Source organism: Thunnus albacares, chromosome 12 (assembly GCF_914725855.1).
Source record: "Thunnus albacares chromosome 12, fThuAlb1.1, whole genome shotgun sequence".
In the NCBI taxonomy this organism is placed as follows: domain Eukaryota; kingdom Metazoa; phylum Chordata; class Actinopteri; order Scombriformes; family Scombridae; genus Thunnus; species Thunnus albacares.
In genome coordinates this window covers 2,074,714-2,099,479 of record NC_058117.1, presented here as the reverse complement: position 1 = coordinate 2,099,479, position 24,766 = coordinate 2,074,714, and the positions used below count along the sequence as shown (strand labels likewise).

Genomic DNA, 24,766 nt, shown 5'->3' with positions numbered 1-24,766 from the left:
TGGATAAGCCCTAGATTTTACATACCTCAATAGTGCAACTTGAGGTGATGTTGTTCCCTGGAGCAGATAGGCACACTGCATCTGGAGTACATGGAGTATCACCAAGATGAGAGACGCAAACGCACATTTTATGTGGCCATAAAACCAAAGCACAGGCATGTTCTGGCATGTTCACATCTCCATCTCCAAAAGATCTGAAATCTGAATCGCCAACAACCAACACAAAGTACATAAAGGAGAAGACAAATCAAACATCATGTTACTTTGTTTGCCAATTACTGTTGTTATCACACTGACTGATTATATGACATCTGTGATCTGGCAAACAATCAACAAAGTCTTGTGAGGACTTGTACGTGGAATCTTACCCAATAGATGGATATGTTACTATGTCTGCATGCAGTCACAAAGCCTGATAAAGAAAGGTGCCAAGTCAAACAAAAAGACTCCAAACAGACTTCAACTCCCATCATGCTCTGCTCAATTCACACCTAGGAGTGAAATCCGGCAGAGTCAAACTCTCGGCTCTCATTGGACGAGACCCGCCAGAAAGGCATGGGATTTCCTCTTCCCCTGTCACTGAGTATAAACACTCACTAACTGTCTGAACTACGCTTCCAGCTGATGTAAAGAAGTAGCTTCCATATGTATGTGACTGTAACTAGGCCATACAATCTAAACCTCGCTGGACAAGTGGATATTTCTTTGTGTTCAACTGGATCCAAAGAAGACTGCTGTGCAACCCAGTCCTCTTCCACCTTTCCTGCAGAAGAGAGACGGAGGATAACCTCTATGCTCTGCTCGTCTTTAACTGAGTCGACTCCGCTGTTTCCTCCGCAATGCCGCTGAGGATCAGCTTGCCGTGAACCTGCGGACAGAGTGAGAGGGAACGGCCCCGTCATCTCGGACCTGAAAGACAGACTGAAACACATCCTACTCGCTTCCTTAAGCAACACAAGTAAGAGGCTTAAGTCTGGGCAGAGATAAGATATTAAAGTTTGTTATTTTCAGCTTCAGTGCTGTATGTTGTCAAGTTAACGGACTGTGAGCCCGGTTGCTGCTGCCGAGGATACTGTGTGAAGTATTGTTGTTGTTGCTGCTTGTTTAGTTGTGCTTGTCACACTAAACTGATCTGTGTTTGTCCAACTGCCTGGACTGCTTTGTCTTACTTCACCATCGTGTGTGACACTGTGGATTGCATTTTATTTGTTTAAATCAGACCATGGCTGGCATATAGTGTACATTCGCACGCCACGTGTCTGTGAAAATAAAAGCAAGTCCCACTCGCTCCTCACGATCACTGAGATCTTCTGTTCTTTGGTGTTTTCACCCTCTCCTCTCTACTTGCCCACTTGCATGTACACCCCCCGCCCCCCCCCTCCAAAAAAAAAGAAAACACGCACCTCTGTTACTGCTGTATATTGTATTGCTATTTATAACCGCCGTTCACTTTTAAGGGGTCATTTAGCTTACCCCTCATGTCCACTGGATGCAGTAAATGAGGGCGTCAGGTCTGCAATTACAAATGATTGCAGTTGGTAACAATAATTATAGCTGAATCCAATTTAGTTTTTCCAAATTAATAGCCCTGGTATAGTGCATGATGGTTCACCAGTGTGGCTTCCTTGGACACTCACATGGAATTGAGTTCCAAATGTGCTTTTCCTGCTACGACAAATCAAAATTTCTGTTGTGAAATAAGTCGGTTAGAAATATGGAGGACCAAGTTTAAGTCACGCATGCTGAGAGATGAACAGTGTAGTATTATCATTCATGATAATAACATCAATCTGTCAAAATGTGTCATATCACATTTGCAGTTATGTGACGTGTGATTTTAGCACTCAAGGAGTTATTTCAAACCTGGCTGAAGCGTCCGTTGACACGTAGAGTCGGCGTTAAAGCTATGGTCCACCCAGAGGATATATCCATGTCCCACTGCTGGTGCGGGAGTCGTGTGGCTGCCCACACTCTGTCCAGTCTCAGCCTTTCTGCCTCAGGCTGCATTGCGGACACCACTCCAGTGCCTTCGTTGTTACTACAGACGTACTCTTGAGGCTGCTACATCCACTACTCACTGGTGCTAACACTTAACTCCATTGAAAAAAAATGACAATTTAACATAATGATGATTGTGATGGATCTCTTGTTAACTAGTCATTTAAATTACATTTTTACCGAAAAAGTGCACCTTTATGCTGCTGTCAGGTGCACAGAGCGCACTGGTGACACCGCAGTGGCTGCTACACACACTCCACCTTCTCCAGTCATCTCACCGCCACATTTTCACCACCTGCACTCATATATGGACTGTGTAAATTAGAGAAACACCTGTATGCTGGATTTTCTGAATAGAAATGAATTCAGTGTTAATTATATTTGAGATATTGAGTGTGTGGTCTAATCAGTCATGCATGTGTCTATATACAGTAGATGCTTAACAAAATACCATGCGGTGAGCGTCAGTGTCCCTGTGTCTCCACTAGTCTATAATCTCACAGTGTGCAGAAATGTGCTTCTTGGCATCTGCCTCCATATCTGACCATTTTGTTTAATATTGGGAATAGTTTTGTTTGTTGCACCGACTGCATGAACAGCTGCTGCAGCCGTCAGCCTCTTAAACTTTTGTCTGTTACTGCTGTCGTTCTTTACAGGAACAACATGTACATCAGTATTCATGAAGGATTTTGCATTGACCATTTATGGTTATGGCATATGAGGTTTGTCCACCTGCGCGTATTTTCAAGTTTGATTGTGATTTATAAAGGGAAACATGCATGTATTTGTGCATGCTCGCAGTTTTATAAATTTGATTATTTTTTTGGATGCATGCCATTTTTGGCTTTTGTTTGCACATACACTTTTGGTATGGATCCTACGCACTGTTTTATAAATGAGGCCCCAGAGCTGCTAGTCAAACAGCAGCAGTAGTCAGCTTGACTCAACTGACTACTGTACAGCAGTATGGCAGGTCTGTTTACATCAGTGACTCTGATCAGAGAGTTATTTTAAAGACGTATCACATCCTGTGATTCAGCCATCTATCACACACAGGAGTATAAATCTCCTGTGTGTCACACTGTAAAAATCTGCCCACACTCAAATGATGTTATTACCATAATCACATTTATATGGTAGGACACGCACACACACGCATGTATATATCATCAGCTCTACATTTTATCTAGTTGTTATAGTATTACTCCAGCTTATCTCTCCATCACATGCAAGATTATTATATTTTAGTCATGAGGTTTTATGGGGTTTTTTTGCCCAAAGTTTGCCTGTTTTTAACGCACAGACTGACATACAACAATCTAATCTAATCTAATAGCTTCTGTGAATAACACTGGCAAAACTGGGAGCTTTCTGCTGTAAGGACACATTCAGACCAAAACTGGGAGTGCAGCACTATGGTGCAGGGTTCTGCAGTGGTGGGAGCGTGTTGTTTGAGATATCACTGAGACAATGAAATACAATCCAGGAAGTCCAGTTGGAGTTACAGATTAATGCATTTAAGGACATATCAGAAGCCAAAACACTACAAAGCGGTTTGTAAAAGTCACAGGCAGGATTTTACAACTCTGGAAATGGCGGGAAATGTTTTATCGCAACGTTAGTGAGGTACACAGTCAAATACAGCGTTCATGTTACTCATGAGTAATTCATCAGGTATGTGATTGGCCAGTGTGGCAAATGACGCCAGGTTGCATTGTGGCAAAAGTTGAGAGCCCAGTTCAACTTTTTGCTGGACAACCGCTGTGTTTTTTTGCTGAGCCCTTTACGTCCCCCACAAACCACCCCCTCCCCCCCCCCCCCCCCCCCCCCCCCCCCCACCCACTGCATAAACGCACTGCAATATTTTTACGCTTTATCGCAATGCACAATGTATATCTCGATATTTTGAAATCTGCTCTAAACTATTGTAAACTACTAAACTACTAAATAAACTACTGTTACAATAAAGTTAAATAAACTACTGTTATAATGAAATTAATCAAAGCAGAGCCACTGGTGTGAAAGTGTAGTTGCTGTGAACTTGAAGCTTCCAGTCAACAGAAAGTCGACGACAAAAACAATTAGCTGTTAGCTGTTTGCAGTTAGCAGAAAGTTAAACCATTTTCAATCTGATACAAAAACACACACCTCACCTCACCTACATACATCACACACACTCGCCCAGGAGAGTGGTCTGGATGGACGGGAGAATGTGTGCGACATTTGTATGTGAGTTTTTTATTTTCTGTGTGGTATAATCGCACTGCTGCTGATATAGTTTACTACATCCCACGTATCAAGTATATTCCATATATCGCCCGCCTACCCTTAACTGCCAGTTTCGGTCCGAATGTGGCCTAAGTCTCTCCATGACCTCATATTACCTCTTATTTTCTTTCTGTTGCTGTTTACCTCAACCCTCCCTCTCTCTTCCTCTCCCACTGTTCATTTATGACACCTTCACTTCTCTCAAATTCCCCTTTCCCTCCAACAGCCTACTCTCTTTCCACTTTCTTTTGTTTCTTCCTGTATTCCCTCCTGTGTTTTTCACTGACTTTCCCCTCATGGCTCCACCTCCCTGCCCTCTCCGCCAGCCTAACAGAAACATCTCATGTCTCACCATCCCCCCCCCCTCCTCCTCTTTTCTCAGCAGTTGTTTCCTGCCATTACACTTGTGCTTGGTGTATCACCTCATTCCCTCTCTCTCCACTCCTCTTCCACTCCAGTCAGTGGAGAATCAATAGTGCTGTTGACAGCAGACCTCTCCTCCACTCCCAAGCAATTATTTGTTGTTGACTAATTTAGTTTAAGTCCTTTAACCTCCTCCCCAGCATCAACACTTTCTCCTCTCCAATGTCCCAGATCTCTTGGTGCAGTGCACTCAAAAAAATGCTGGCTATACAGAGTGGACAAAATATCAGCTTCCACATCCAGACAAGCTTCATATCTCTAGAGTTTGATCACATGTCAAGGAAAAATGAGAAAAATAAAGGTGCAGTTTGTACAATATGGTGGGTTAGTGTCAACAACAGTGGCATTAGGTGTGAGTATCGTGTTATCAGTTGTAATTTAATCACATTTCCAGCTTCTGTTCATGTGCAGTATAAAGAGAAACCTGTATTTTCAGCATATTTAAGCTGCTGGTAGAGATAAATGAAAAAGTTTTTTTCTTTTCTTTTTTTTTTAAATAAAAAATAAAGTGCACTAGTATTTTGCACTCTTTAAACCTGTTTACCAGTTTACCTGTACTCTGCGTTACCTTCTTGCTCTTCTGTCCTCTTCTAACTAAAATGGAAGGAGTCTCTGTATGTATGTACGTATTCATGTCTGTCCTTCAGATTTCTCAACACCTATTCATCCACTTGACTTCACACTTAGCTGAGGCAGTGTTGCCAGACATACGATAACTATGGTATTTGTATAATAATTTTGCCCTCTGTGAAAGGTACAATCAATAATTCCAAAAGTCCCATTATGTACAATAATTTGATCATTTTGTGACACTTAGCATTAATAGTTGTAATCAGTCTCATTTTAATTCATTTCCCAATACAATCAGGATAGTAAAATATGGATCCTACGTCTGTGTTTACACAACTCTTCTCATGTGACCTCTTTCCAGCAAATCATGCTTATTGTGATGATGAACGTGATTCAGGTTCATCACGATAAGTATGACTGGCTGGCTCGCTCATTTGAAGAGAGTTTGCACAAGAGATAACTGATGCTGAATCAGACCGATGGAGTTATGGACACAGAGTAGCCTATTTCAAGATTGCACAACGGTAGGCTATATGGAACTTGAGTTGATAAGGTAAGTATGTTATTTATTTAATATCCATGCAGATGCTTAACAGGCTACAAGTTGCGTTGTTTTCGTTTAGTATGAAAGCCTTTAGATTATTGTAGAGACGCTTTTGTTTTCGATGTTGGGACCTTTTTATTTGAGTGAGTCTCGAAAGACTACCACCTTCCACGCATCATATAACTACATCAGCAATTTTTTTTTTTTTTAGCTAGATTTGTAGGCGGTGTCAAAAAGTCGTTCATCTCAATAAATATGTGTTTTCTGAAATTGTACACTTATGCCTATTTATTCTTTTGGTTATGACTCACATACGATGATTTTCCTCAAAATATGATCATTTTAAGCCTCTGGTACGAAACTTTAACATTTCCCATCTGGCAACACTGTACTGAGGACCCAAGGAAGCGCAATGTTGAATGTAAAGTTGTTTGGTTGAGCCGTTCTCAAGAGCAATACTAGAGGAGAGCAGAGCCAAAGAGTGGGAGGCCGGAAGCTGCCAAGACAACACGAGCCTGCCCGAAGTGACAAAAAGGAGCTGATACAGAAAACGTGATGGAAATAAGAATCACACATCTTATTTAAGGACAATTTCACCTCAATGAAACAAACCACAAATCTAAGCAAAATGGAAGTAATCTCTGTCTGTATGTACTGTATGTATGTCTGTCCTTCAATTTTTTCGACAACCATTCATCGGATCAACTTCACACTTGGTGGGTGTATTGCTGCTGACCAAAGGAAGTGCAGTGTCAACTGTGAAGTTGTTCAGATGAGCGGTTCTTGAGAAAGCTGCAAGCAGCAATACCAGAGGCCAAGCAATTGGTCCGTTCCGAACAGGCACTGCACTAGTCTTGTTAATGGCAGTATATGGTGTGTGTATTGTAGCAGCCATTGCTCCTCTCTCTTGCTCTTACTCTTCACTTTTCATTCCTCTTCTGTCTGTGTTTCAAGAGACACCTCTTTCCTCTTTGAGCAGAATCTTTAGAAGTGCTTACAGAAAGCTTTTCCAGCCTGAAGTTTTGTTCCACAGTTGAAAACCTCTTGTACTGCAGTTTTTTACACATTTGAGTCAGGGGTAATTACAAAGCTGCCTGTTCTTCTCAGTGTAAGTGCCTTCTCTCTTTGTCAAGGCTGTGTTTGAACTATTGCCAGGCCAAGGTTTTTCATGAAAACCGAAAGTAAAATAGATAGAATTTGTTAATCAAAACCTTAGAACCTTTATTCATGTGTTCAATCATGATTTGCAAACCATTTTTTAATGAATTACTCACCTTTAAAAAGTAAGAAGGGCATACTTTGCCAAAAACTGTAAATGTCCAGTTAATCATGTGACCAGTGTAGCCATCAAAACAGGAAGTTAGTGAGTCGCCAAACATGTAATATGTACCACAACTAACATCATCTTCACACACTATGGAAAATCCAGTCTAATGGATGTTTTTATGTAACTTAGCTCTGTTGATAACCAGCTAAGCTACATATCGGTGAGTTAAGGAGATAACAAGCTAACGAACAATCATACTTTACCACAGCGCTGATAAATATATGAAAGCAATATGGATGCATCTGGCAATATGTGTGGTTAATATTAGTGCTAATTATAACAAAAAATAAACCCAGTTATGCTAGACTCAGAGGTAGTTTGTGTAACTTAGAGTTAGTTTAGAAGCCTAGGTAACACTAACATGAGATTACTTTGTCACCAGAAAATATAACCCCTGTTAGCCAAAAGTTGCAAAAAGCAAGCAACTTACTTACTCCATCAGACACATATTAAGACATATAAAAATACTCTGCTTGGAACAATAATGTATGGCTGATACACTTTTTTGTGGAAAAAACATAATTACCACACTTAAGTCCTTTAAATGGTATCTACTACTTCTCCCTCATTAAAAATCCAGAATCTATGAATATGGAAATATTATTCATTACAAGTTTTTCAAGTTTTCCTGGTGGACATAAGATGTCTCCTACTTCATTGTAAAGTTGTGGCAGAAAGAGGTGGATAACAGAGGAATCAGATGGTTGAGACACAGGTGTCGGATGGGGAATCTCTTTATTCACAGTGGCCCTACGAACAACAAGTCAGAGATATCCTCCAACGTTGCAGAATGTGACATGCCTTTTTATACTGAAGACAGGCTGTGTGTGTGTATGTGTGTTCATGTTGCGTGATAGGTCTCATCCTGTTTACCAGACTTTTTGGCTATCCCAAATTTTAAAGAAGAATGGGACATTTCTCAATTTCACTTATCTTGGACTTTGACCAAATGTGAGTGGGCGTCTCTGCACTGTGTATGTGTGTGTGTGTGTGTGTGTGTGTGTGTGTGTGTGTGTGTGTGTGTGTTTGTGGCACTTCGCCATTCCAGATGTCTCCTGTTTTGGTTTAGTGGACTGACATGGTTGGCATTGGTACAGGTCACAGTGACCTGGCTCTCATTCCAGGTCACAGCGACCTGGCTCTCGTCCTCCTACAAGGTTCATTCTCAGTGTATGTGCACTGGAGGCATCAAGTTTCCACATCACACTAAATTGAATATTGGACCAGGATTGGCTTCAAAACTAGTTGTGATGTCACATATCACGCTCATAGGCCTGCCCCTTAAAATCACATTTTTAATGAGCACTGGAATACTTTCCATTTTCAGCAGAAAGGCCCAAACGCACTGAAAGTGATAAATGATGTTCCTCATTTGACGAGCGTTAATTGTTGCTCCTATAGTGCACTGCAAGCATCAGATTTGAAATGACAACTAAGAGTGTCTGTTTCCACAGTAAATCATCCGTTGAGTGTTTTATGGTTATTTATTCGTGCTTTAGAACATAACCGCCATGAAATAATCAGAAAGTAACATTTTATTTCTCTCATTTTCACTACTGCCGCTCCCTCTCCTCGCTCAACCACTGCCACGCTGTCTCTCTCTCTCTCTCTCTCTCTCTCTCTCTCTCTCTCTCTCAGTTCGCTCGTGCTCTTTCTTTCTTTTCCAGCTGCAGACAAAACAGCTTTGGTCATCGGGTCCTCATTTGATGCTCCAAAATCGAGACAAGGTTGCAGCAGGGGCGTCAAGGCAGTTTGACACACCTCATAACACTTTTGGTGCGTGTTCAGCCATTTAAAACAATAGGTGTACTTCAAAACGGGCGCGTCAGATGCTTTCAATGCATTTGGGCCTGAATAATGTGAAAAACAGCCTTCTAGTGTCAAATTCTGCACATGCATCATTCTGCACAGTGAAGCTTACATATCCAACTGTAGGAACAAGAAAGAAAAACATATTTTTGAGTGGAGGGGGACTTTAAGGGGACTTAAGCTAGAGAGTGAATGAAGAGAGGGAGTGCTGGTAGCGAGAATGCCAGTGAATCAGTTCAATAAAACGTTATTTTCTGATTGTGTAACAGCGGTTATGTTCCGGAGGACAAATAAACACACCCACACCCCCACACACATCCGCTCGACCCTGCGGCTGAACGCCCCACCGCCTGAGTTTGTCTGAATACGGCCTTACTGCTAAGCCTTTTCCTCTGCTCTGCTCACATTCACCGTCACTTTTCTGACGCTCGCTCTCTCGCTTAACCACTCACTCGCTTATGTACTGCCCTATTCTTTAAAAGAAGCTGCACTACCTGCAGTTTTCCAGGCAACAACACAGACGTTAACTCACATTTTGAAACAGCGCTGCTCAAAGGCTCTCAAATGCTACTGATTTCTGAATGGATGGATATTTGGTGTTACATTTGGCATTTAAAAAAATATTTTCTGTACTATTATAGGGGATACACTGCATTCACTATGAATCTATCAGGACTGTAGGACTTCTGGCACAGTTTTTTCACTGCTGAATCCACATAAAGATGACTGCTTTCATTAGAGCCTTTTAAACTGCACAGGAGACTTCTAAATCTGAGCACATCAATTGAACTCCGATGGAGGCTTGACGCAGTTACTTCATCAAAGTCGTACCTACCATTAAGGTCCTGAGGTCTGGACCTCAGTAACTTTTACCACAAAGCTGCTCTGTCTGTGGTTGTCCTTGTGAATGAAAGTCATTTTGTAGTCTAAATAGGCAAACAGTGCTGCACTATTGTTTCATTTTGCCTTTTAACTTCTTACTCTAGCTCTTTTTCATTCTCAACTTAATTATTCTCACCTTGCATCTGAACAATTGAGTACAACACTAATAATATCTTCCAGGAGAGACTGTTAAAAAAAACATATACGCGATATCACATCTCCTTCTTTTTCACTGCCTTCAAGTGCAGCTGTTTGAAACAACTATTGATTTCCGACATGGTCTTACAACATGTTGTACAGACTAGTTCTGATCCAGCTTGAACTGACCTTTTTGGCATTTTCACACCTAATTAATTTATTTGCTGTGGTCCAAATCAGTTGATGAGTGGATGAACTTGGTGTGTGTGGCCGCAGCGGCACCACACCAGCCTGCAGGAAAGTTGATAGTCAACTTTTGGAGAAACGCAACTCGACGTCACACTGCAGTGGCCAATCACAGCTGGCGATCAGACTGACCAGAGCTTTTAAACCCTGCCATGATGGAGGACAAAGACATTACTAGGAGGAGGGGAGGACATTTCTTTTTGTTTGATAAAGTTAAAAGTAAAGTTAGACTTTGCTGACTTTGCTTCCCAACTCATTTTAAAAAAGATGAGAGAAAAAGAGAGAGTTGAGAGCACCAGCGAGAGAGAGAGAGAGAGAGGGAGAGCAGCTGTGGTCGAGCAAGCTAGAGAGTGAATGAAAAGAGGGAAGCCGGTGAATCAAGTCAATAAAATATTATTTTCTGGTTACGTTCTAGAGCACAAGCACGCCCACAACTCCACTCAACTCTGCGGCAAAACCTAATTTGGTCTGAATACGGCCATAGTGTCACAGAGTGAGCTTGGCCTGAGAAAAGGATGAGGAGATTCAGATGGCAGAGGATGATTATACAGAGAGAATAGACGGAAGCTGCTGCTCTGGACTGCAGGAAACTGTTGAACTGGGGTCACATGGTACATTAATAGTTTACAGATAAACTCCTGATCTGAAGACTGCAGAATCCCCTTCATGCATAAGTTGTGACATGTCATGAATGGGCCACAAGGATTCATTTTTGCTAACAGACTTGGCAATAGCATTGTGTCTGATGTAACTGATGCTACCTACTGGTACAGGCAGCGTGAATTTGAAGAGCTGTACTCAAGAGAGCCTGCAGATCAGGCCTGGAAAGAAAATGTAATGCGTAAGTATACAGTAAACTAAATGTTAACAAAGACTGAGGGTTCTCATAGACTTAGTATGATCCTATGATAAAGTTTTTTAAAATATTAGTATCAAATGGAAAAAGCACCTCAACCCTGTCATATTTATGCTGGTGCTAGTAGCCTTGGAACTATTAATTAGTTGAAGGAGGAGGACCGCACACAGAATTCTTTATTTCAACAGTGTTGTGCTGAATTAAAACCAACGTTTGAAATGCTGAAACATCCATGTGGCTTGATATTTGTCAATTGAAAATTTGGATTTCAGAACACAAAAGCACTATTAGAAGACAGGATCTAACTTCTCCTGTAACAAACAAATTTTCTAGAAAATAGCCACACAATTTCTAGTCTACGCTTCAAAGGCTTTGAGAAAGTGAATAGCAATAAGCGAGGCGGCAATCTGGATCTGTTGCTTTTGAAATGTGACACATTTAGGAAACATAAATTAAACACACTCTCTCCAAATGGACTGAATGAAGAGCTGGACTTGAGGTGTTTCCTTGCAAGCTAGTTTGACTGTTATTATTAGCTTTGATACAATTTTTGGGGTTCTTTTGGCTGGATTGATGATACTCATGTTGGCTTAATTACCAATGATGTGATTATTCTATAGGATGCCTTGTGATGTTTGGAAATATAAAAAGTGTTTTTTGACCAAGTATTGTTGTTTGGCCCCTGATGAATGCATAAGTTGAAACATTGGGCTTTGATTCAGCTCAGTTTAGATTTGTTTGAATAAAGAAGTTGATGAAAAGAGAAAGTCTGTGTGTGGTCCTCCTCCTTTAATTACACAACAGATGTCAGATGTCACCAAGACAAAGGTGTAAGTGCAAACCTACTAAAACTTATTTTCCCTTTAACAGAACAGTCAACCTACTAACTTAAAAGGAACAATGAGCAGATGATTACAATTTAAACTTAACAACCACCTCATATATCAAAGGTATGAAGTGCATTAAACTGATTTACACAGAACTGCAGTAAAACACTTTATTCACAAGGGCCTCCTGTGACAAAAACACAATCTTATGCTCTGTTTATTCAACAATGAGAGCAACAGCGTATTAAGAGAATGAGGGAACTGATTCAGTTCTGTTTATGCGGACTGTAAATCAGAACCAGCAGCAACTTCAGCAGGATCAGTCGAGTCCAGGTTTGTTCTTTCAGTGATTCAGTCTTGTGTATACGGACTGTAAGTCATAGCCAGCAGAGGGACAGTTGATGGTAACTGGCAACAGACACAAATATCCACAAAATGCCCCCCATAAAAATTGATCGACTTGGTTAGCTGTCTGCAAACCGTCTTGCCATCTTATGCCATTTCACTTTCCATTCTTGCAAAGTAACTAAATCTGATTTTCCAATATGATGAGGAGGCCATTTTCACCAATGCACGAATATGGTTCACTTAGGTTCTCTTGAGTACAGCTAAGTTTTGCCTGTGTAGCTGTTGATGGTGCATAACTATAATCCTCATTATTGATATCCATTGTAACAGCAGTGTTGTTAGCCTGCAACAATGGACAATGCAATATTAATGCTTCTTATTATGCTATAATAGGACATAGGCTGTGCAAAGTAAATGTAATTATGTGAACCATAATTCATTTACAATAATTGAGACTGCTTTCTAACTTGGGAATTTAAAATAAAAACTCTCAATACCAAAGTCGAATGTATTAAAAGTTGGCACTGAGACAAAATAATTACTCAATCGACAGAAAATGATTATCATTAATAAAGTGCATATGCCAAACATCATTTGGTTTCAGATGGTAAATATAAGGATTTGCTGCTTTTTTGTGTTTCATTCAAGTTGAGTACCTTTGGGTTTAAAAAAAGTAAAGAGATAAGTTTTAACAGATAGCAGTAAACATAACATAAAGAAAGATGCCAAAAGGATATTTATATATTATTATATACTATTATTATACTATATTATTTTAAAAAAGAATGAATTCAGAACAGAATTAGAATTGACTGTAATTGAAATATAACTAAATGTTGTTTCTAAAGCAGCAATAGTAATGTTTACAACATCAAATTCACTATATAAACCTAATAATATCTCACTGGAAACTAAACTAAAACATCAGTAACATACATAATAAGGCTGTGCAGAGATCCCAGTATTTGTATTTGTATCTGTGTTTCTTGAGGCAGCAAAATTATTTGTATCTGTATTTGTATTCGAATAAAAGTGGAAAGAGGCTTAAAAATCCTGTTTTTGTGACACTTTTAATTTTAGAAAATTAAAGTGTTACAATTAGTGTTCATGAATAAACTACAGACAGGGGAATAACAGCTTATGGAGAATCCCTTGGGAGCACTTTGCTTGTGTCAGTAGCTCAGCTTTATCTCTGGGGAACACCCCCAACAAATAATTTTTTAAATATTTGCATGAAACAAATATTCGTATAAAACCCACTGTTTGTGCTTTGCCAAATAATGTATTTGTATTCGGGCACACCCCTAATACATAATACTCCTGACATCAAAATACTGACTCAAGTTTAGAAATATGACCTGCCTACAGGTACTGCTGGTAGAGGAGGGACTGGTTTGTCTCAGCCTGTATATAAGTTTACAAGACTAGATTTATTATACTTTACAAATGAAGATAAACAGTTCGGCTACATGCAGACAGGTTTGGTAAACTTTTTTTTTTTTTTCATCTTAATTGCTGCATGTCTTAAAATCCTTAACATTACAGTCAGTGATGCAAAACTAACATTAATGGCTGTATACTGCAGGCCTGGAATTAAGTCATTTTTAGGGCAAGGCCACTTTGGCCCTGGTAAATACAAATTTACTGGGGCATCACAGCCAAAATGTAGGGCACTAAGGCCAAAACCAATGGTGCAATAACAATAAGTGATAATTATATCCTTTAATACAGTATACAATCACCAATTAGTAGTTAGTATATTGAAAAAAAGTACTGAATTTATTAAAACTGTACAAAGTGCTTGACTTTTCAACAAAACGCTGTCTGATGATTTTTTTAAAAATGTGAACAATTAATTATATTAACTGTTACTGTTATATTTTAATGATGAAATAAAGTTTATAAATGGGTAAGGGTGGGCAAAATTAAATTTTTTACACAACATGTATTAATACTTACACTGTACACTTTTTAGCTGCTTGTGCTTATCAAATAACGTTAACCGTCAGCTAATGTTAGCTAGTGGGTCAGCTGTTAAGGGGAGAAATCTTGCAACCGTGGTATAATTCCTCCCCTTGTACTGGCTTTTTAATTAAAGTTCAAGAATGATTTCTTTAGACAGTAATTCAGATTTTTACCTTACCTTCACTAGCTACCAATCACCTGCTTTTTCCCCACATAACGTTAGCTAGACTGCTTGTTGTCTTAACTAGCTAGCTAATAACATTAACTTACTGATTAGCTTACAAACACAAATTTAACTTACCTAAAAAACTGCAAAGATCCCTCAGATCCATCAGGTCAATTATTTCAGTTTACTGCAGAACAACTCATTTTGTCGGTTTGAAACAGACAATCATGGTTAAGGAACGTTAGCGTTAACATCGCATCTCCTCTTGACATTCCTATATTACTTACAATTCCTGAACAGGAGTCCGCAGGTGCCTCCGTGACTACTTCACTCAGAGCAGCTGTCAATCACAGCTGTCAGTCATGATGTGACACCCCCTATTAATAGCATCAAATAACTAATTAAACCCCAAATTAACACTTGAACATACATCAGCATGGTAAGAACTACATAAACTGACAGGAACTGTCTTTGGGAAAAATTTATTTGTTGTGTACTTTGATTTTTTTAGTTTGGCTCATGTCCCATCCGCTAACATGGAGGGGGCGGGACTTATGATCTAACCTGCACCCAGCCACCGGGGGCAATTGAGATGAGAAATAGAAAATACGTGGTTAATTTCCCTCCAAAACGACATATATGGCAGTTTTCTGAAGCCTTCATGGTGAAGATAGTGAAGATGGTGAACATGGTGAAAAGAAACAAAAGTGTCCCACCAATAGAAAGGAGGGATGTGAGGGATATGTAACAGTCCCTGCTGCGAGGACCTCCCTGAAATTTAAATAAAACTGATATTGAGAGAAAATTAAGAGGAAATAAAGACAGTTGAAAAATGAAAATAAATGAACCAGTGACAAGATTAAAAAGTCAATGTTGATGTAGAACGAAAAAATGAATGAAAGGTGAGTGTGTGTGTGTGTGTGTGTGTGTGAGCACTCCCAGAGACTTCATGCATGTCAACAGGAAACACACTATGTAAATGAAGATATCCTCCTGTGCAGAGTCCCATGGGCATTGCTGCAATGCATTAAAAATTCCACACACATTAAGCACACACATGTAGAGAGACACGCACATATATAGACATGCCACTGTCTGTTGGCTGACATGCTTTATCATGGCTTGGTGCTCCCCAGGGCAGGTTGGATGTATACTGCTTTGTAAAGATACACTCTTCATCCATATTCAACAGCTGTATCTCTGTCAGTTAAGCTTTTATTTTTCTGGCACACTCTTTCAGCCCTCCCTCCATTTATTTGCAAACTATCAGTGTCAAGATTACCAGAATCCTTCATGCTGTCATTGTGGAACAGCTACCCCTGAGGACACCAAGGTCATTTGGTGGGTTTATAATGATAAGGAGAAGAGTTTACAGTCTACAGTTACATACATATTACACATGCTGTATTTTCTTTTTTTTAAGACTGATTCTAATTGTTTGGGGGTTTTTTTGTTTTGTTTTTTAATTCATTTCATGTTCACTTTAGGCAAAATAAATATATTCGATTAAAATGAAATATGGTTTGTATTTTGTACCAGAATTACATACCTGGCATCAGACAATAATGTAGAGAGATCAAATTTTCAGGAAATATATTGAGCAGTTACTGTAAATGAATAAGTAAAATGTTTAATTTTAGAATGTTTTTTAAAGTCAGTGTAAAGAAATAATAAATACGTGTTCTGAGTTTGTCATACCACAGAAAAATGTGTAATTAACCACCCTGCCAAATTTGAATGATTAAAAAAAACGCCAAATATATAAAATGAGGTTTCAAAATCGTGGAAAAATGAGCAGTATTCTCTGCTCTGAAACACTGGGGTGTGTCTGCTGAAGGCACTGAAAGCACGGCCTAACTGAACAGCCTCTGAGTTAACCAAGGAGTTCGGAGCACTTAATGTTACTTCTCTGCGGAAAAGCAGCTTATTTGTGGCAAATGCTCTCCCTCTGACCATGGACCTCCCAGCCGCAAAGCCAGTGCTGAAGCCAAGGACGTGGGCGGCAGCCAGTATCGGCCGCTGATGGCACCGCGTCAGTTGACTCTACCTGTTCTCCCAGCCGAACAGCCAGTGCTGAAGCTGCTTTCAACTCCACCTGTCAATGGATGCTTCAGCTGGGTTTAAAATAAGTCCTTGACTGCTAACATTGACCGAAAATGGCCCCATTCACCAGTAACAGCCAAGCGGCAACCTCCAGGGCTGAAAAATGAAGCCAATGCAGAAGTGCCAAAAACTGCAGTTTCTCGAATGGCCACTTGAGGCTGGCTCCAAAAGCGAGTCGATCCTCATAGACCCCCATGTTAAAATGCCCAAATTTACAGCAGAAATAAACATGTTTGCAGCCTGGTACAAAAAGTGGTTTTGGTCTCTATAGCTAATTTCCCCTTTCAGGACAACTGTGCGGGGGGTGAATTTTTTTATAACTCAACCGTTTAAATTTTATTAAGCTGTAAAGTTATGTATAATCAAGGACATGGCCACTTTGAGTGACAGGCTGTTAGCCGCTAGGTGGCTTGTTTCAGCATTCAGACTTCATTCGGCCCGACTCAGCTCCGCCTCTTTGCCAATTTTGGATTAGCCTGGAGTTAGGCAGAGTCAGGTACTGCCAAGATGGCGACGGCTGGAGTCGCCACTTCTTCAGAAACCAATGGGTGACGGCAGCTATGTCCATATTTACAGTCTATTGTAACAGCAGATTATCTGAAGTGAATCCCAGTTGTCTCTGATGAAAATTTGCAAAACTACCAGGTGTAAAAATATTAACTATGAGTATGTGCACTCTAGCGTTTGTATAGTGGGGGAGGAGTCATGCTAGTAACCACTCTATGCCATCGAGCCACTATTTCAGACCCACCCAAAAAATCCTGAACACAGAAATGGTGAAAAACAGTTTAACGCCCTAACTCCACAATTCAGTACTTCATAGTTCAGTCTTTTCACATGTTTTCAGCAATTATTTTCTAACATGTATAATGTGTTGGCTGGGGGAATTAGGACTGACATCAGTATTTCTAAAATCCTGGCTATAGCCGTGTAAAAGACTGGATTCAATATTGAGTTTTATCAACATATCTTGCTTGCCCAAATGTATTCTAAACATAGAAACTGAATTTCAGTTTTCAATTTTACTTCAGTAGTTTGGATCGTTTAGACCAAACCTAATTCGATTGGAGTTCATCTGAATTGTTTTCATTGCCATGCTTCAGGGCTACATCAATCCTGCTAGTTTTTTGCCTTATGCCTATATTTACTGCTATAAAATTGTTCTCTTTCACATTTTGAGTGAGAAATTGAAATGCCATGGCAAAAGGAACATAAACTTGAAAAGATTCATTGGGCCTTTGGGGAATTTTAAAACTATTTATAGTGCACCAACTGCAAAACAGTGGAGAAAATCTAGCTACTATGCAGCCATAATCATCCAGTCACACAAATTATATTATTGCTCCTTTTTTGATATATAAACACAATGGAAAGTAAGCACATTCACACACTTTGAGATTGAAATGTTGCTTTATCCATTTTTATGGGAGCTGTTAATCCAGTGTGTGGATCCTTTGTCTGTTTCTCCCTCTTCTAAACCTCATTTCTGAATTACTCTGAAGTGATTCACCCTATTTCAGAGGCAGTTATTTGTCCTGTTCCATTGCTCTCCACAATCATGTGGATTGATTCATGATCATGAAGAACAATCCCTGTATAGGCTGAGCTAGCTCATTCAAACAGCATTTTTTACTCTGCCTGCTTACAGTATTGTTTTTTTTGTCTCCATCCTTCTTCCACCTGTCTCATATCATTTAATTGTTCTTTCACCGTTCCTTTACCTTTCTTCCATCATCCACCTCACCGACCTCCTTCTCTCACCTTACTATCCTCCACCCTGTCCTCAGACAACACTGCCAGTATAATATCTCGTCGGCGTGATGGCTTTAGCCAGGACAGAGACCAGGAGTTCTTCAGCCTGGTGCTGGTGGTGGTTGATGGTGGGGAGCCTCCTCTCAGCAGTACCACCACACTTTCCCTAAGGTTGTGTGTCTGCCAGAGGAACACCAGGGGACGTAACAGCAACAATGTGTGTCAGGCCCAGGCTTTCCTGTCCTCAGCTGGCCTCAGCACCGGGGCATTTGTGGCCATACTACTGTGTATTGTCATATTATTAGGTAAGTTTGTTATAAGTTATAAGTTTGTATATTTGTTCAGTAAATTATTTTTAAACATTTTCTTAACTTACTAAGTGTCGTACATGTTTTCAATTCCTCCCTGCTGTTCCATAAATTCACCCCCTTGACTGAAATACAATGATTTTTACATTGGTCCTTTTTTAAACATGCAAATTCTTATCAAATCATATCGACTTTCTCTCATTCTAAACAACTTTTGGATACTTTAAGGTAGTCATTTATTTTTAACTCACATACATGATTTGAAGCATTTTAAAGATGACCTCTTTATTTTCTTTAATAAATGGTGAGTTTGTTGCTTACTATTAAGTAGTTTGTTTACTTCTTATGGCTTTCTTTTAATGAAAATTGGATTTGTATTTCTTTTATGTATATATTTCCCCTTACTTCCACACATATGTGAACTATGAGACAATCACAAATGAAGTCAATGTGTTGCTTTCAGGTGATTCATTTCAGTATCTCCTAAATGAAGGTCACAGTGTCTTCTTTGGTACTACCAGTGGGGGGCACCAATGAAGGATTTTAATTTTACACATAGCTTTAGAATCATTAATGATATGCTAATTTGTAGTGGCTTATTCACATTACTTCAGTGTAATTTTTAAATATGAGCCTTTGTTTGTGTACAAGTATATCTAAAACATGACATGGTAATGTCCTCCCCAATATAATGATAGAGGCTATTAAGAGTAGTGGAACTAGATAAACAGCGATGGTGGTTGAACAACTGAGTGGAACATGACATTCAGATGAAGTTAGCTATCAAGGCAGTTGGAAGATACAATGTAGATATAAGGCCAGGTCAAGCCACTGAGTATATGCTCTTTGCTTGGCAAGGATGCTTTAAAGGTGCATTAGGTCAGAGAATATTGTGAAAAGTTTTCTAATATAACTAATAGCTATTTGTAACACTAGTGGAGCTAGATAAGCAGGGGGGTCAGCTAGACCACTGAGCCGGCAATGGCATTAAGATGATACTGCCTATCAAGCCAGTGGGACAAGACACAGTAGTTTAGCTAGTTTAGTAGTAGATAGATTGTTGTTATTTTGCTTGGGTGAGAGTAGGATCCAAAGGTAGCTTAAAGGTATCTCAAGAATGGTGTCACCTGTCATGAGGCCCAGTAGATTTAAGATCAGTAAATCAACTACCAAATGACGCTTTCCTTGTAAAAAAGCTTGTAACAAACTTCCAGAAAACACTCAGGTATTTTAGAGTCCTCAGGGCTGTAAATAATCTATAAACATTAACATTTTGTAAACATTTTAACATTAAAACTGCAGTAGGAATTGGTCTTGCATTACATCACTCACAGACTCAGGTGGCTGAGCAATTCATGTCTCACATGCTTATATAACTGACAACCTGACCACATGCCATTCTTGTACTGTTGGTATTCGACTTTAACTGGTGCATTAGTTCATAGTTGTTTGCTGTGAACTGACCTCTTGAATTTGTCAGTGACCCGCTTTCTGGTGTTAGAAATTAACTGAGACAGATGTGACACCTTTTAAATGTAATTACACAATTTTACATTCGTTTGACACATACTATAGTTTCATCATATGAAAACAAGAAAACTTTTAGAAGTTCATAAAATGATCTGAGCTGTGAAAATCTGCCCTCATACTCAACTGTATTGCCTTAAAGTTCAGGTACACCAGGACTGCAGTGAATATTGGTTAAATCTCAGATATGATGACCTCTAGTGGCGCAGGTGTCATTTACATAAACCTGAACCTTATTGGTACACAGCAGTGGGGTTCTAGAGACCACATGATTTTGTTCCAGATAACACATGTTAACACACATTGTTTTTGTTTGTAAAACAGAAAATAAACTCTCAGACTACATTTACATTAAGCTGGATAAATTCTAAAAAGTCATTTCTCCAAATACCTCCATCCATAATAAAATGGCAAAACAGATAATTCTCCTCCTACTGTGTATGTGTGGAGGACAGACAAGCAAGTCAGCCACGGAAAACCAGCAAAGAAGAAACAGTATACTATTTCCATTTGCACTACAGCTTCCTGACATTTAGTTTATTGCAAGCAGATTACAACAGTTTCAGCAGAGAAAGGTGGTAGAGTTTTAACTCTTAACAAGCTGTCAAAGTAGATAATGAAGAGAACAACACTGGCATGAAGCTGTCTGCCATTGTTGTTATTATCATTGTGTTTCTTCTTCCTCTTCCAATGAAACGCTGTGCTTCTGCCACCATCTGTTTTGTCATCGACATGATAGTGTTTCTACAAAACTCAGTTTTCTTTGTACACACTACAATGCTGAGCTGGCGTTTTCATATTTACACACTCTGGAGGCCATTTCTACAAAGCTCAGTTTTTTCTTATACTAGGGGGTGCCATCATGAAAACAAAAAAATATAAATCTCTCCTTTTTGGGTTCAGAGAACACAGGAAGTGATTTAAAGAGCAGATATGTATGCTGTACTAGATGAAAAAATGCAACTGAATTCCAGTTGGACTTTAAAATTCTTCAAAACAGGTTTCCGTGATTAAGTGTATGTTTTGTTAAGTATTATGAAATGTGAATTTATAATCATCTTGATAATTTCTTTGACAGAAGGCATCTAAGTTTTTTTTCTCAAGAATCCAATCTGCAATCATCATTTTGTTGATAACATTGTTACTCTCTTTTTCTTAGTATGTACTTCTCTATCCCTTTTATTCTTTTTACCATTGTTCTATCACCTTTCTCCTTCTCTTTCCACTCCAGCTATAGTGATGCTGTTCACCCAGCTACGAAATAAGAAGGCCAGCAAAGAGCCCTTGATTCTCTCTGAAGAGGACATCAGAGAAAACGTGGTGACCTATGATGACGAAGGAGGCGGGGAGGAGGACACAGAGGCCTTCGATATTACTGCACTTCGAAACCCTAAAGCCTCTGAGTCTCGCAGGAAGTTCCACTCCTACCTCAGCCGTGGACCAGGCCTGTATAGAGAGGAGGACGAAGTTGAGGACGATGAAGAGGGGATTGTGGTAGTGAGGAGAAGGAAAGCAAAGGAGGTTGAATATGGAAACTACAGCCCAGAGTCAGAACCTGCCTGGTTTGTTATTGACTGTGTTCCTCGAGAGATCAGCCAGTCGGCACCTTCGCTTCTGCTGGATGGACATGACATCATTCAACAGATCATTCAGCAGAAGGTGGCTGAGGCAGACTTAGACACAAGGGGCCCTCCATATGACTCACTTCAAACATATGCCTATGAAGGTCGCGGGTCCTTGGCAGGGTCAGTCAGCTCTTTGGGCCTGACTGCTGCAGTGCCAGAACTAAACTATGCCGACCTGGAAGACTGGGAGCCAGAAAGGCAAACTCTGGAACAAATTAGTGGAGAGCAGCTGGCTACAGGCCAAGATAACTCTGACGCTTAAAGATTATCATCAGAGGGTTTTGGGGTTTTTTTTTTCTTCACTTCTGGACAGATTTGCTGAAGCAGGCTGCTTTTACTTGTGCCATTTAAACCTGGGTGCAAAGATGCAAAATCACTGCCACAAAAAGCTGGCAATTAAGAACTGGAATATCATGTGAAATCAGAGGATAAGAAAAGCCATTTATGTGTAACGGGGGTGGAGAACACACACAGTCTGGAAGGAGACCCTGGGGGGGAAACATCGTAGCTTGAGTGTTTTTAGTGGAAAAAGTACAGCTAGTCCCCACCAAAAGAATTCTGGTCTTGATCCTCACTGTTGGTGAAACTCTAGTCTTTTAAAAAATTCTAGTCATTTAAAAACACTTGCACAACTACTCTGGAAATGAATACCAAATTGGCATGGACCACAATGACTTCAAGGTTCAGGTCACCAACCATTAATTGGCTTGAATAATGGAAACATGGAGTTTTACTGATTAGTTATTCATAAACAAAAAAATTGAACTTAGGCTGACTGTGATCTAAGTATTATCTAGAAAGAAAGGTCTAAAGAAAGCTGATGGCTCCAATGAAAGGCACACAAGTGGCAGATGTTCTAAGTGCCAAAGAAAGCTACAAGGTGTCCCCCTTAAAATTAATGAATTATTATTTTTAAATTTTGTAAGGTGAAGGAATCCTAAACATGTCTACATTCATAGTGACGGCAGGATCCTGAAGCATCAGCTTCCCTGGTATAGTTTAGTGTAGGTTCCCGTTTCATGAAAAATGCCCTGATCGGATTGACAAGAATACAAGGTGATCTCTTTTAGCCCTTTTCCACTGCAGAAACTTAACAGCCCGTAACCTTAACTACTCAAAAATGGTCACTGAACTTGTTTTCTGCAATTTCAGCAAAGTCTTGATAACTGGATTGGTCTTTCTGCAGCTTTTCTTAACTGGTTTAAGTCTCAGTCCACTTCTCACTATACCTCAGATGGGTGAATTCATCATGACATAATAACATCTACAGTATGTCTATCAGTTATGCTGATGATGCTCTATTATACAGTTCAGTCAGATGATCCTAAGGGTTTGACATCACTTACAACCTGCTTATCTGACGTTAATATTTGCATGAACAATAACTTTTTAAAGCTAAATGAAGACAATATGGAAGTTTGGTTACTTGACCCCAACACCAACTGACATACAGTTTCAGAAGTTTGGCAACTATAAAATCTGAAGTGAGTTTAGGAAATATTTTGAATTCTGATTCTAATTACAACCCAATTTCAACACAGTCACAAAAACAGGATTCTTACACATGTAAAACATTACCCTTCAAGCTTGACCTCACCTGGAATGACGTCGAAAGACTGATTCACTCACTCAGTTCATTGTACTAGATCATTAACAACTCTTCCAAAACATTCTGTTGCCAGGACACAATTCAGAAGACTGCCAACACGAGGAAGAAGTGGCACTGGTATTGTTAGTGATTTTCTTTCATACATGAACATGAGATAGTCAAGTCAATTTTATTTGTATGGCCCAATATTACAAATCACAAATTTACAGTCTGTACAGTAATACATCATCCTCTCTCCTTAGACCCTTGATTCAAATAAGAAAAAACTCCCTAAAAACCCCTATAACAGAGAAAAAAAAGGAAGAAACCTCAGCAGGAACAACAGAAGAGGGATCCCTCTCCTAGGACAGAAAGATGTGCAGTAGACGTGTGTACAAAATAGAACAAGAAAGACAAGTTACAGAAATACAGCATGGAGCAGGATAACAAAATTTTAATGGATTTTTGATATATATGAAGAATGTGATGACGAAGACACCAAGCAGCCCCCAGGCGCCACCAGAACAGAATAGGACATGAGCCATGTGATCTCCATCACCATGGAGACCTGGCAGGAGGATAGTCTACACATGCACACAGGGGAGATTCACATCACACTATTCACATACACAGGACAAGAGACAAGAAAAGACATTACATAGGAGATACAAGATTATTGTTAAATTCAAACATTGAATGGCCTACCCAAATACTTGCTGGGCATTTTGCATTTTATTATTCCCACAAGCCCACTTCAAATTTTTGTTGTCTAGTTACATACAATTGCAGTAGTAAAATGGTTCTTAATGTTGTGTTGCAGTTGACAAGTCAGGATCTGCAGCACCACTAAAAGTACCCAGAGCTTGAATTTAATATCACCTCCTGAGCATTGCCCAAATTTAGTTCCAGGAACTTGTTCCTAAAGCAGGTGGAGAACAGTGGAAACAAATCCAGAACACATGGAAATGGCTACACATTACATTATATTGCATTAAGTCCCTGCAGTGGAGAAAGGCTATGTGTTGACATCCACGTCTGGGAAACAGCTGGCAGGTATCCATTTTGAGCAGTGACAAGGCTCCAGTGGCAAGTAGGGACATGGACAGCAAGTCTGACAGTGATACAAGGGAAACACTTAGTAACACTGACAAGTGACAAGTTAATAATCAAGATTTTTCAAGTTCCTTGCCAGCTGCAAGAACAGACCAGGCTTTCTTCTCCCTCCCCCCTTCCCTCCCTCTTTCTGTCTCTCACTCTCCTGGTAACCTTGCTGACTTCTGTGAATATATGGAAATTTGTATTTGAGTATGCATTTTTTTCTGGGCTGAAAATCAGTGAAAGGACAGTATCTTTTCAGATCTTTTCAGATTGGAATTGAGTGAATGCGCTGACTGAAGAATAATCAGGAAGATGGATGACATTAAGCCTATTTTCCCTGGTGTATATTTTTATTGATGAATAAAAAGACAACTGATTTCAGAAAAGTAGTGTGATTA

At 39.6% G+C, this 24,766-nt stretch overlaps 1 protein-coding gene across 2 annotated transcripts in view; it reads left to right on the top strand.

Annotated features, from left to right (window-relative positions):
- LOC122993661 (cadherin-18-like) overlaps positions 1–23,508 on the top strand; it is a 204,370-nt gene extending 180,862 nt beyond the window's left edge. For both annotated transcript variants that reach the window (XM_044368010.1, XM_044368011.1), the window contains 2 exons: positions 18,258–18,527; positions 21,289–23,508. In XM_044368010.1, the coding sequence (XP_044223945.1) occupies positions 18,258–18,527; positions 21,289–21,944 (926 nt within the window). In that variant the 3' untranslated portion in view covers positions 21,945–23,508. The remainder of the gene's footprint in view (positions 1–18,257; positions 18,528–21,288) is intronic.
- Positions 23,509–24,766: the final 1,258 nt, after the last annotated feature.